General features: G+C 39.0%; 1 protein-coding gene and 1 long non-coding RNA gene across 2 annotated transcripts; one reads left to right on the forward strand and one right to left on the reverse strand.

Moving 5' to 3' along the window:
- Positions 1-208: 208 nt before the first annotated feature.
- LOC108875893 (uncharacterized) lies at positions 209-4,216 on the forward strand. Its single transcript, XR_001959939.2, has 2 exons — positions 209-367; positions 2,130-4,216. It is a non-coding gene; the product is annotated as an uncharacterized LOC108875893 (long non-coding RNA).
- Positions 4,138-12,700, reverse strand: utp6 (UTP6 small subunit processome component). Its single transcript, XM_018665080.2, has 19 exons — positions 12,441-12,700; positions 11,782-11,866; positions 11,657-11,698; positions 11,411-11,503; positions 11,061-11,108; positions 10,901-10,964; positions 10,586-10,704; positions 10,268-10,345; positions 10,058-10,139; positions 9,487-9,568; positions 9,183-9,361; positions 8,918-8,997; positions 8,674-8,751; positions 7,559-7,738; positions 6,204-6,284; positions 5,716-5,825; positions 5,494-5,560; positions 5,207-5,279; positions 4,138-4,778 (listed from the first exon to the last, which is right to left on the reverse strand). The coding sequence occupies exons 1-19, from the start codon at positions 12,530-12,532 to the stop codon at positions 4,624-4,626; spliced, it is 1,788 nt and encodes a 595-aa protein (XP_018520596.1). The 5' UTR covers positions 12,533-12,700; the 3' UTR covers positions 4,138-4,623.
- Between the last annotated feature and the right edge of the window lie 1,131 nt (positions 12,701-13,831).

The raw sequence follows: 13,831 nt of genomic DNA on the forward strand, positions 1-13,831 counted from the left end.
TATTATCAAAATAAAGTAAAAGACCTGAAACTTAGACCGGAAGAATCTACCATGTATTTGAATAGCAAATCAAACTGTCCACTTCTTATATTCCCGTCTTCCGTGCACATATTCACACGTTCGGGAAATTTCTGTCAACAGGAAAAGGTGAAATTTATGTTAGGGGTTTTGAGGCTTTTATTGTTGAAGGGATTTGACCGGAAACGATGTTTGTCATTCAGGCTGACTTGATAAAAAAAAATAGCAACGTCCGACCCTGAGAGGAACAGCCCGGCTTCTCTTAAACAAGATAATTCATCACACCATTAACAGCAGGACGAATGTTCATCATCATCTCCATCCTCACATTAACGTCTGACACCCGGCGGTGAGTTTTGGCTCCGTTCACAAATGTCTTCGCAGTACAGCCTGTGCGCTTTGATCTCTGTGTGCCACATAATCTCCCCCCCCCCGTTCCTCATTTGCCTCAAACCCAAGTTCCTGTTGCACCGCAGAATCGGGAGTTTTTGTTTTTATCTTGAGCAGATCAAATGTCAGATCATGTGAATCCTATTGAGTACTGGACCAAATTGAAATGACGTCAGCATGTGTTGGGGGAGTCAGTCGACCAATGAAGCAGAGAGAGAGGCAGGAATGTAAAGGCCCCGGGTGTTTGGGGTAGGAAGGCACATACTAATTCTTAAACGGTGGTTTACAGTTGTTGCAGCTGACATTACTCACAGGGATATTATATAACTTTTGGAAGGAGAGTTAACATGTTATGTCTCTTAAAAATAAAAAGTAGAATTTAAAAAACACCCTAATTCAAGTCTAATATGTGTCTGGGTTCTGTTTATACAGGTCTGGAGTGATCAGTAGCTTTTGGTAGATAATGTTAGCTAAGGTTAGCTAACTTTAAAGATAGATACTGCTGTGTCATTTTGTTGATTTTAAGATCTTTTCAATATCATGTCATGGATAAGGTTTCAATGGTTTCGTTACAAAAGAGAGAGGCTAACACAATTACCTCACCAAGAGACCTGCTCATTGTTTCTTATCTTCCTTTCCACTCACTTTTATCATTCGTAATGATAACATCTTTAAAATGTCAGACTTGTGAAAATACTTGAAAACAACAGCAAAGTTTAGTGTGCCATTAGTTTTGCAGTTGCCACTTCTAGACATAGTGACCACTGTTCATCAAAAGTTACGAGTCTCCCTTTAGGTAAAAAATACCTCAGTGTAAAAGTAAGTCTTGCTTTTATAATTACACTCCAGTAAAGAGAGGAGCACTATTGGCAAAATGTACTGATAATATCAAAAGTAAAAGCATACAGAATAATTGCTGTCAGAATTCTATTTGGTTTATTGAACTATTAGATGATGAGTGATGCAACAGTGTGTAAGATAGATTTTAATGTTTTAGCTGAGCCAAATTGGGCTAATTCAACCTACTTTGTATCTAGGATAGTTTCATCTATAAGTATGTGTCATATTTTATAAGATTACATATAAGATTACATACTTTCTAATCTAAATAAAATCTTAATCCTATGGAGGTAGTAACTAGAATTGTCGAGGAAAAGTAGTTAAGTAGAAACTGAAACATTTCCCTTTAAACTGTAGTGGAGCAGAAGTACAAAGTAGCATAAGATAGAAATACTCATGTAGAAGTACCTCAAAATTGTAATTGTATTTTTAACTTGCATGGGCACCTAACTTCTTTTTATTTTATAGACTAAGAGCTTAATCAATTAACTGACAATGAATCAATAATGAATATTACTATGTGTTGCACCCCTGAAGTACAGTACTTCAGTAGATATCAATCAAACACTGTTAAATTACGGTACACAGATTACAGGAGTTTTATGCTAAAAGCTAGTTATTTTAGCCCAGTTCTATTCCTGAATGTCATCACAGAGAAAGTATAAAGATTGCTGTTTTTGTTTCGCTCTCCCCACAGACAGTTTTGAAGTTTTTTTTTTTTTTTACCAACAATCTTCTGATATGTAGCTCCTCTTGACCAAATGGTTTGTTCTTGGTCGGAGAGATGTAACAGTGGTTGGTGTTTTTAGGTAGTCACTATGCCCACACATCGCTCTCTCCTCTCTGCACCATGTGTCACCCTCTTCTCTTGCTCTTTGTAGTGCAGTGGGGCCAATAAGCAGCGGATGCGGCCGGTGCCCGGCTGCAGGCGGCCCTCTCAATGGTCTCTCCCACCATGAAAGCGGTGGTGGATGCTGTATGGGCAGTGTGGAGCATCGGGGCCTCCATCTATGACTACATCCACACCAACGCCATGGAGGAGCGCATCCACGCCCTGGAGAATGTCATCACCATCCACCAGTGTGTGATCGGGCTGCTGTCTGCTGGTGTATTGGTACTCTTCACTTACATCCTCTTCAAGAAGCTCTGAAGATGCGTGAAGGAGTGGGCTGGGGCTGACATGCGAGACGTGGGCGGACTAGGATCAGACACCAGAGTCGAATGTGGTAAAGCAAACACTGATCAGACAGACAATGAGGAATTTTACACTTTGGGTACATTAGATAGACTCATAAGAGCTGGAGGGTACATGGAGACTGTAGGGAGGAAATATCATGGGACCTATTCAGACAGGGTGGTACCGAGATGCCTCTACAAATGATCAAAACACAAAGTTACAATTTTTAAAAAAACTTTTTTAACATCATTGCAGTGCCACCTTTTTCCTAAATCTGTTTTGGGGAAAACACTGAGGTACATGTCCTCTATCAGTAATGTAGTTGTTGTGGAGGAAGTGAGCATGCGGGGCTACAGGGTCCACCTGTTTTTTAAATGCCGGCATAGATCGTTTTTGTAGTGATGATGACAGATTTTATGCGTCAGTAATATGGACCTTTAAATTTTAATTGTGAATTTAGATTTAACACTTCATTTTAAAGGCTTAAGCACCAAAAGGATTAATTGTACCCTCCTAAAATTTTATTCTTAACTGAGTTAAGCATAAAAAAGGCATTTAGACCATCACAGGGACTTTGTGACTCAGCAGCTTATTGCAGGTTTTACAGACTGAAGCTGTTGATTTGAATATGTCCTGAACACATTTGAGTATTTTCTCAGGTTAACTATCTTTATCTAATCTTTTTTTTTTAAACTGTCAGCACATATACTTCATTATATCTGCAGGAAATATCAACTGGGCCAATTTGCAGTATTTCGAATTGCCCAAGTAGTTCAATATAAGAAAACCAGTACAATTACCAACCCTATCAGAAACCCCATTTACATAGAGAAAACTTTAGCTGATGGTATGTGTGTGTCTTTAGCCTCAGCAAAGAAATTCGCTCTTTTCCTAAAGGGATCATACTGAAAAGAATCATTCACAACTTTTGCCTTAAAAGCACATTCTGTTTTCTCTCTCTTGTTGTTGTCATGTTTGCACTAATTTCTCTTAAAGCCTGTGGTGTAACAACATTTGTTTAGTAGAGAATGAGTGCAGTTTCTATTTATGTGTCTCATATTCCCCAAAATTATCCCAATGGATCTTTCATGAACATGTCTTTCAGTGAATAGGGAGCATTAAGTCAGTTGATAACACCTTCACATTTTCTGAGTCTGTAAGCATACTTCATTTTGTGTTGTAGTGTCAAATGAGAGAAAGCGCCTCCTAAAATCTCTTATGATATAATTTTCTTACACCCCATAACTGTTACATAACTGCTGGCACAAGTGTTGTATAAAGTACAACAATTTGAAGTGTCCTTAAAAACTGTAATTATGTTTAGATGTTCACAGGCAGTTTTTTCTCAGCTGGCCATTGAAACGTTTGTGCTACTGCTCCATAGTACAACTGCTGCTTAATATTTATGGTTTTTTTTTTTTTTTTTAAGGCTACATTTTGTATCATGTGCCAACATAATATTTAAATGAGATGATACTAGGTACCGACTGCAGACACTGGATGAATGAATGGTGTGAAATGAGAAGATAAAGGTTGTTTTTGTCATAGTAACTTAAATTAGCTTCACTAACCTACCAAGACAAATACGTGGTGGGTTATTGGAAACTGCTGCAATAAGAGTCTTGAAGTTTAGGAAAAGAAGTGTGTGTTCTGTATTTATCTCTGTGCATTTGTTACTGCCCCAGAGGGAACATAACAAGAAAACACCCAAGGATGAAACACTGTTTTAATATTGTTTTAACAGCATCAAAGGTTTGTCTTCTCAGAATGCCAAATAAATGTGGAATTCTTGCGGTTTTCTTGCTCTTATACAATACTACAAGTTTCCAGGATCAGTCTGGTATGAAATAGAGCACAAAAAATGGAAAGTGGGTTCAAGTTGTAAATCACAGCTAAAAAACACTTCTGCTTAAAGCTGAAAATGACAAAGCCATTTCAAGAACATTTCTTAGGACGCTGGTAGAACCACTAAAGAAGAATGGACTGCTAACCTCAGAAACTGCAGTTCCACTTGAAGACAATGGAACAATTCATGAGCAGGAATGGCCCCAGTCTTCTACGAGACCAAGAGGAACACATGCTCCAAAATCTGTGCTGGTTCTTTAGCTGACAAACTTTTACACAGCTGTTTAACATCGCTTGTTGTTATCTGAACTTAACAGGATTCGATTCCGCCGAACCGGACTTTACATATCCTCTCATAAGTGTCCAGTCTGAAGTAGAGTATATTTGGAGGTGAATCTCTCCACACTGTCCCCCTCCAGAAACTTCATGGCTCTCCAGTGGATCTTGCCACAGTTCTCTGGCTGTCCGCTGGGTCCCAGCTCCTCCTGAATGTACTGCAGCCACAGATCTTGAGGGAAATAAAAACAACGGGAAAAAAAAGAATTAAGCTAAATTTAAACATAAAGATGCACACGGTTCTTCAACTTCCCAAGTCCCAAATGGTACATTACTCTTTGACCTAGAAACCAGACTAATAGTTTGTGAGGGATTCAGTCTCTGTCCATGAATGTATTTTCTCCAGTGCTCTAAACATATCTGAGCTTTTGTCTGGTCAAATAATAACTCATGTATTTGGCACTGACGAGTATTTATATCTTATCTTCGAATCATCTGACGATTTGTTGTTCAGTCTTTTTTGGTGCAGTTTTGTTAGATGGAAACATGGAATTTTGTCCTTCATACTTGAATAACAAGATATTGTGAATAAATTTTTTTGACTAACATTACTTTTACTCTTCAGTCCTGCTCCTTTTAAGGGATTTAATCTCCACTCACCGTCATCTGTTGTGCCAAACTCCTGCAGGGCCCTCTCATAGTAATCTCTCAGACTGTTCATCTTTGGAATCTCCTAGAAAAACAAACAGCATTGTTGGCTCATCAGTAATACAAATTACATCAATGTCCATTGTCTTTTTTTTTTTTGTAACAATGTGTCAATCAAAGTCAGTGAAAAAATTACAAATGGATCCATATAATCAGTGGCAGATCAAACAGTGTAAAATCATGAGTACTTTTCAGGAGGAGGTGTAGTTTTCACATGTGATAGTATTTAGTATACATACTTGTTCCTTCTCAATCTGAATCATTCTGGTGAAAAAGGCCTTGGACAAGGGACGGTTTTCCTGTAAGCTACACAAGAAAAAAAAAGTTTAAGACATTTAAGTTTATTTAGTGTTTTTTGCATTTGCACCACAGTGTTTTGGGGATCAATTAAAATGTCTTTCTTCTGTTATTTATCATTTAAATTAAGGACAACATGAGCAGGCAAAGTGATTTGTTTTTACCTTGTAAAGGTCTTCCTAGCTTTCTTGTAGCCTCCAGTGGAGTAGGACCAATCAAGGTAGCTCTCTTTCATCTCCATGGCAACAGCCGCTACTGCAGACAGCAGCCCTCTCTGGGAATAGACAAGAAAACAAACTGTCTGCAAGGCATTCTCATTTTGGAGGCCAAAACACTGAGCTGACATAAAGGACTATTAATCTTTCCTGCTTCATCTCTAAGTGTTTATCTGCAAGGACTATTACTACTTCACTGACCAGAATAGGAACATTCATTTTTATGTTACCACCTCTTATTATTGTTAAAATTTGGTTCCAGTGAAAAGAAATACAAAAGGGCATGTCTTCATTAGCTACATCCTTACAAGAAACTCTTCCTCTCAGTTGTCACTGAAAAAATACGTAACTGTAAATGCTGTCAAAAGATATGGGTTGTAATGAGAGAAGACTGCACATTAGTGTCAGACTGACTCAGATGGATTTAGGTGGGCTACCTTGAAGACGGCCTCCGTTTCCTCGGGACGCTGGTTGGCTGCGCTCCACTGGACCTGCAGCTGCCAAAGTGGTAGACTCTCCTGTCAGAACAGAACAGAAAAGATTTAGCTATTAGTAGGTTTCTTACCAGTATTTTGCTCAGTGGGGAATACGCTCGCCTCCTGCGGCACTGAATGGAGGTTTATGCTGTTGATGTCATACAATATCTCAATCACCTTTTAGTCTTAGTCCTCCCATTATATATGTACATAGATTTTTTTTTTTATAGTGATAATGTGTAATATCTGAGTGACTGATCACCTTACTCTGGTTTCAGCTAGCAAAACATTTCCCAAAAGGTCAATATCTTTTTTAGAAAGTGCATGAATACACAGCATTAAGCTGGATTATGAAAGTATGAACATTTGTCTTCATTAATTTATCTGTACTCCTGTGGTGTGCAATGTGGCAGCATTTTGTTCAGCATAGCAGACGCAAACCCCTGGGGTTTTAGAGTATTTCCCAACACTTAAAGAGACTGTTTATCTTGAGAGAAAAGACCTGCATAATGAGCAGCATGTAGTAATCCTCCTAACACAGCTACTGCTCAGTGCCACAGTCTTGTGAAACTCCCACAACAATAATAACCAGCTATTCTGCTCACTACTACCGAAGCTGAGTCAAAGCATTCGTATTCAGTTATAACAGGATTATACTGTGATGTACTGTGCAACACTTTTAGAAGTAAAATGTTAGGGCGTCACAAAATTTAGAAATTGAAATTGGTATGAATTTATTATGTATTTATTAATCTATTTATATTTACATTTGTGATTACATGATACAATCCTCAAGAAAAACATAGTGACTCCCCCCAGATATCTGAGGTGCTGTAGGGGATTTCTAAGGATTACCTCACTAGCTCACATTTGCTTTTCATGTTAAACTAAGATAACATGAATCAGACTTCAAATAACTACACTAATTATTAATCTCTGGTTTTGTATGTTGTGCTTATGCCTGAAGGCTTAAATTAAGTTTCATACATGTCTTTTCTCACATATAGAGGGGCCAGGGGGAGCCATTTGAGGAAATTAATACGATGGAATAGAGACTAATTGGGCCAAGGAGATGGCCCACTTACACAGCAGTGTGTGTGTGTGTGTGTGTGTGTGTGTGTGTGGTGTGTGTGTGTGTGTGTGTGTGTGCCTGTTCCCCAAGGATTACACTGGAGCACAATAAGAGCACAACTGATGTGCTGTATGTGCTTGATGTAAGCAAAGAAAATTACCAAACTGGGTGTGATTGTAAACAAATTCTGTGAAGTCAAAGTGTGTGCGTGTGTGTGTGTGTGTGTGCGCGCGGCTGTGTGTACCTTGGGATTAACGTGTGTGAGAGCATCCTGGAATAGCCTGCTAATGTCTTCGCTCCCCAGCTGCATTAGCGTCTGCAGACTCAGGGTCCACGCTGACACCGACTGGCTGTAGCGCTGCGAGGCTGCCATGGCAACGCTGGCTGCTCCCTCAGCATCTCCAGATGAGAGCAGGATCTGGAGCTGGTCACATGGAGGACATCATGTTGGTTGTTTCCATGCATCCGTGCGGTGGACCTTTGCATCGGTAACTTGCTAATATAACTTTGTTTGTAACTCAAAGACAAAGTTAAACATTTTCTCCTGTTTAAAACCTCTTTTGTTTATTATTTAAGTCCCACTTTTACAGGTAAATAAATGCAGACTTTAGTAAAGAATACGTTACCTGCAGATACCTGCAAAGTGCTACAAGATCTAAGATCTACACGGTGTCACCACACACTCTTTCTTAAGCTACAACACTCACTTTGTTTACTTTGGTTCAAATCACAGTTGGTAAAAGTGCTACATTTCTATATTTGACTTGTTTAGGTTCACACTGCTGGGTTGAAATGGGGATTCAGTCACTTGCGCTCACAAATAACTTGTTTACTCAACAGTGTTGGTGGTTTTGATGCCCAAGCATCCTCACATGAGACTCTGGCAGCAAGAAACTGTGAAAATGTGCTCTATGCAAAATTCTTATATAGATTTTTTCTCTTAATTAAAAGAGCAAGAGTGGAGGGCAACATGAAATAAGGCATGTACAAAAGCTCTTTGGCTTGGCTGAGACACCCACTTGTCTCTGCACGTTTCTTTAATCTTGCACATCACTGGAGACAGCCGTTTGATGTCATTTTATTATACTTGGATTTAGTAACTACTGGCTATCAGCCTCAGATGTTATCGTTCTCCTCTTTATAATAACATCCTCTGTTTAAGTGCGGCACAGTTACTTTGTCTCTCCATAAGAACTGCACCAGTGTGCCACCACAAAGCCAAACAAACTGAACTAAAGTAATAAAACATGGTTTGCATTAATAGACAGCTGGAAAGTCATCATTCAAATGAAGCGTGAACCATACAGGCTCAAGTGCCCCATGACTCCAGTTACACATTTAATGAAGACATTATCTTACCCAGTTCTTATAATAATCCTCTTTCAGCAGCAAGGAGTCGTGGGCACGTTGCAGCACTCCCAGCAGCCTCTCCTGCCTCTGTGACACAAACACATTAACACGTGTCAGGATTTACTCTTTAAACATCCACCTCCAAAAACACTGAAGCCTCTGACATTTTCTGGTGTACGGGAGCAAACAAACTGTCACAGTCACATAGTGAGAATGAAGTGGATTCATTTCAAATTGAAAGATTATCCATCACCTTTTCCTTCAGCTCTTGGACGTTGGTCTTTCTCCTCATCCTTTCTAAACAGAAGGCCACATAGCAAGTCCACATGGGCTCTAGAGCACAAAGCACACAAGCAAAGCAGTGGTCTGTTACATTAGCACACAATGTTGTCAGTGAATATGCCAGCAGTGAAATGTATGTAAATGTAAAATGTCAAAAAGCAAAGTGATTTTGCGTTTTGGAAAAACAGCCCAAATTACCATGTGCATGCATTTTCTGTGTATGTGTGAGCTCCTACCTGTGTTGAGACTCTTGACTCCCTCCTCATAGACCTGGCAGCAGCGCTCCTCTCTTCGGTTGACATCCGTGGCCCGGCCTTTGGCGGACTGCAGCTCCTCCCCCAGCCCAGGAGCGTCCAGCTCCCTCTTGGCCATGAAATCCCACGTCAAGCTGTCCTCTGTGTAGTTGGTCTGTAAGCTGGAAACAAGGGGAGAGAAGAAGGTATGTGCTTAACAGTGAAGCTAAATCTGAGTTTGAGAACCCAGGGTGTGTGCAAGACAAAGTGAAAAAACAGCTGTTTTGTAACTAAATAAGAGCCTTACTCTTGCAGGATGGAGTCCTGGAGTTCTTTGGTGAAGTTAAAGATCGCTGCGATATTCAGAAGCGAAATGACAAACTCTGCCTCTGTGAGACAGAAACATGAGTAACACAAAGATCAAATGAACAGATCTTGGAAACACTGACGTTAAAGGACTAGTCTGACATTTTGGGAAACACACTTATTCGCTTTTTGGTGCCACTCTGACGTCTGTGTACTAAATATCGAGCTCCAGCCGCTGGTTAGCTTAGCTTAGCATAAAGCCTGTAAGTAGGGCAGCTAGCCTGCCTCTGTCCGAGGGTAACAAAATCTACCTGCCAGCTCCTCTATAGCTTATCAACACATTAAACCCTCCCTTCCACTGAACCTTCAATACAACAGAATTTAGTGTTACAGAATTAAAAATAAAAACAGGCTATGTACACAAAATTCTTGTGTAAATCAGGAATTATATAATCAGTGGCATGTTTGGTGCCAGTTTAATTGCTAGCAGTAACTATTGTTTTGACACAAATTTTAATGTCTTAAATGTTTTTTTCACAGAATTGGAAGCTAATTTTAGAAAGACTTATTACCATTGATTTTCCCCGTAGCATCTCTGTACACAACTTCAGCCAGTTTTCCACTCAGGATCTCTGGAGAGAACTCATATTCACCCTGAAAGGTGTGAGAAGGCAGGACATTCAGACACTGAATGTGAAGTGAGAGCTTTTGTGCAAAAAATGTGCATGTGTATCTCCTCTTTGTATTTCCAGCTGTTTGTGTTCAGTTTATGACACACTCACCAGGTCCATCTCAGCCTTCTCCAGCTCTTCCTTCTGCTTCCTCAGTTTCTCACAATGCAGCAGCTCCATACGGAAGTACTGACAAAAAGTTGTTGGAGAGAATAAAAAAGAGTGCATTTGTCGAATACACAATCACTGTCGCGATCATCGCACCTTCGACAGCAGGCACCACTGATTTATACCTCCACTCTTTTCATTATAAAAACCACTTCTCTCAGAAAACCAGCAGACCAAGTTTTTCGATACAGGTTTCATCAATTATAGCATAAGAGACTGACTCATTCTGAATTTTATGTATATATATTTTGCTTCTTTTACCTCCTGGTAGACTTTCTTATTGTTTGGGTGGAAGCGCAGAGCTCTCAGAAACAGGTGCCTGGCACTTTCAGAAGAACTTCTGTCCTCCAACTCACTCTTGGCAGCCATGATCCACAGGGCTAGAGGGGCAAAAATGAAGACAAAAATGTTACTACTGTATATTTACAGGAGAACAAGTCTTTAAATCTTATTTTGTTGGCGCATTAATCCCCAAGTTTACATTTCCACACATATATTAATGTATATTTAAGAATAAGAAACCACAGTGGAGGTATAAATGGGAGTTAACAGTTCCAAAAGCACTGTCTTCTGTACCTGGTTTGTCAGGATGAATAGCAAGCATGGAGGAGAACACCTTGCTGATCTGGCCTTTGGTGGCCTGATGAGTGAAAAGAGATCAAAATTAGCTTGAGAGGACACAGTGTTTGACCTGACTCAGTTGTACTGAACAACAAATGAAAAGATGTTTACGTACCCATTTCTTACAGAAAGCAACGTGTGAGAGCCAAAGCTGCACATCATCCTGTGGGAAACAAAGACAAGTGACTCTTCACACGTTCTTCACTCAGTTTAACAGTAAATGTTCTGTGAAGCTGTCTGTTTATAAAAAAGAACAATACATCACATTACTTTTCAAGTGTGATATCAATTTGAAGGAAATACATTTGACTAAAAGTTGAAGACAAAGCAATTATTTCTTTTCGGTGAACAAATGTAGCTGAGCTGTTGTCATCATCAACATGTTGACGTTATGAATGAATCATTAACCGCTACTATACAACATAGTAACTACTTGTAGCTTTATAAATGCCGTGCATACAGTACCTTCCACTTATTTGTTGCTCTTCTGAAGATACTGTTTATTCTATGGACGATGGGGAACTCAATCTCTTCTCTTTTAAACTGGTAGTGTATGTGCTGGAAAATAACAGAATTAGGCAGAGTTAAATGATGCAACATTATCTGAAAGCAGTGATGAAAAGGCTGCCAGTGTCTACTCAAGGTGCACTGTTACATGCATGTTAATAAGTACAGTTTACCAATGCAGAATAATTATTACAGGCAACTTACCGCTCTTCTCTTCTTGATCAGCTCTAAAACGTTGATTTCATACTGTAATTAAAGAAGATTTTGGAATAAGTGTTTTTGAAAACCATTCCTCTGCTTTATTTGTTTGTTTGAACAGCTTGCTCTACCTGGATGTATGCAATGAAGTCCTCTTTGTTTACGATCAATCTGTGGAGCTTATATTCCAGCGCTGTTGCTCTCTTGATTATGGATCTAAAATAATGAAAAGAGACGTTAATTTCCTTTATTACACACAGTGCTGGGAACAGACATGACACAGATCTTGTGCCCAGCCAAAAAGCTGTCAGGCTCAGGAAAGGAAGACAAGAGCAAGAGCTAACTACAATGTAAATACTGCGCGTGTCACAGGGAGTAAAAATATTAACTTGGTCTTTAGTTCTCATGAATGTACTTTAGGACACTCCACCATAAAACAGAACTTAGATTGTATTCTGGTGAATTTTGAATTGAAATATCTATGAATACAAAGATGGAGAGCACTGTTTCCACTAACAGACCCTGAATTACTGATTGACTCCATTACGTTTTTAATATTATTTCACATGATTAAATCACAAATTTGCAGCTACATGAAAACGCTACACAGTGTTTGGGCTACTGTTCTGAGCTTCCAACTTATCTGACAAGTGATGCCAACAACAAAACATTTCTCATGTGAAGGGCCCTCCCTGCGACACCGTCTCGTCAAAATGGGGATGCGTTATCCGCTGCTTTGCTGTTCTGTTTAAGTAGAGAGTCTGGAAACCCTCGGGTGTAACTGTCTTACTTGACTTCTTTCTTGGTGAACAGTCCCACTCTCTCCAGCTGCTCCAGCTCAGGGATTCTCTCCTCAATCCGCTGCTGAACGATCTCCGCCATCGTGTCCGCGCGGGTTCAGGCCCCACTTGTTGTTTAGAAATGTTAATGTTATTAAAGTCAGCTTTATACTGAAATGTTAAGATTTAGACAACGAGGCTGATTCTAGACTCCACACATGGGTGGAAGTTGTGATTCGTTGCTCTTCCGGTTCCGTCTGCAAATAGTTCCGTCGGGAAACACGGTCCGTGCGCGCGTTTGTGACAGGTTGATGGTGAATTGTAAAACAGACCATACAAATGTGTGTGTTTGTTTAAAACTGTTATACCTCGCTAGTTAACTTATATAAGAGTCGCATAATGTATGTTTTGGGTGGCCAATTAACTACCATCTTCACTGTTTTTAAGTGACGTTACACAACTATTAGTCATACTTAATTGTTGAAGGGGAAATCCTAAGATTTCATGCCTTTCCGTTTTATTCGACTTCATACTTTCACTCCACTACATTTCAGAGGGTAATACTGACTTCTTCTTTTTTCTTTTCTTTTTTTTTAGTTACATGTTACTTTTCAGATTACTATTTTGAATAATCACTTTATAAAATATCATTCGCTGTTAAACATGTACAAACTGTTCAGAAAGTTGCTAAAAATTACGGGCACTTCGACAATATTAAAATGGTGCTTACACGTTAAGGCATCAGTAATATTATTCCAATAATATATATGATATAAACAACAGTGTATAGTGCTTTACATAATGAGCACTTTTTTGCTGGAAATACTTATGTATGTATGTATGTGGACTATTTTTATAATACTGTTCTATTGTTACTCAGCTGAAAGATCTTAATACACCACTTGTTCATTTATGTAGCTGTTGTTGCAAATGTCACAGATATGACGCATGAAATACCACACAGTGTGATAATATCATTCAAAAACTAATTAATAATATTCAGTCATGTTTTTATTTGTGGATAGTACAGTGTTGCAGCAGCCACTTCACATAAATGACAAATACAAAATGGTAGGCACAATGCAATTAAAGGCTAAATTCTATACAATAACTAAACAGACTACATAAAAAAGTATCAGTATAAATACTATTTAAAAATTAGACAAAAGTAGACCCTTAGCTTAAATATGTGCACTAATATAAAATATAATATTAAAATCACCCTAGTAATTCCACCGAAGAGAAAAATAATACATTTCAGCTCTTTATTATACACTGTTGATTGACTTATTGCAGAACGTTTAAATATGTAGGTCCATTAGCATTTGCTGTTGTTTTTTCCCCATCAAATGAATTCCAGTGACAGCGTGAAATCAGATGGAGTCCATTCACAGCATGCATG

The sequence above is a fragment of the Lates calcarifer genome, linkage group LG5, assembly GCF_001640805.2.
Source record: "Lates calcarifer isolate ASB-BC8 linkage group LG5, TLL_Latcal_v3, whole genome shotgun sequence".
Taxonomy (NCBI): Eukaryota; Metazoa; Chordata; class Actinopteri; family Centropomidae; genus Lates; species Lates calcarifer.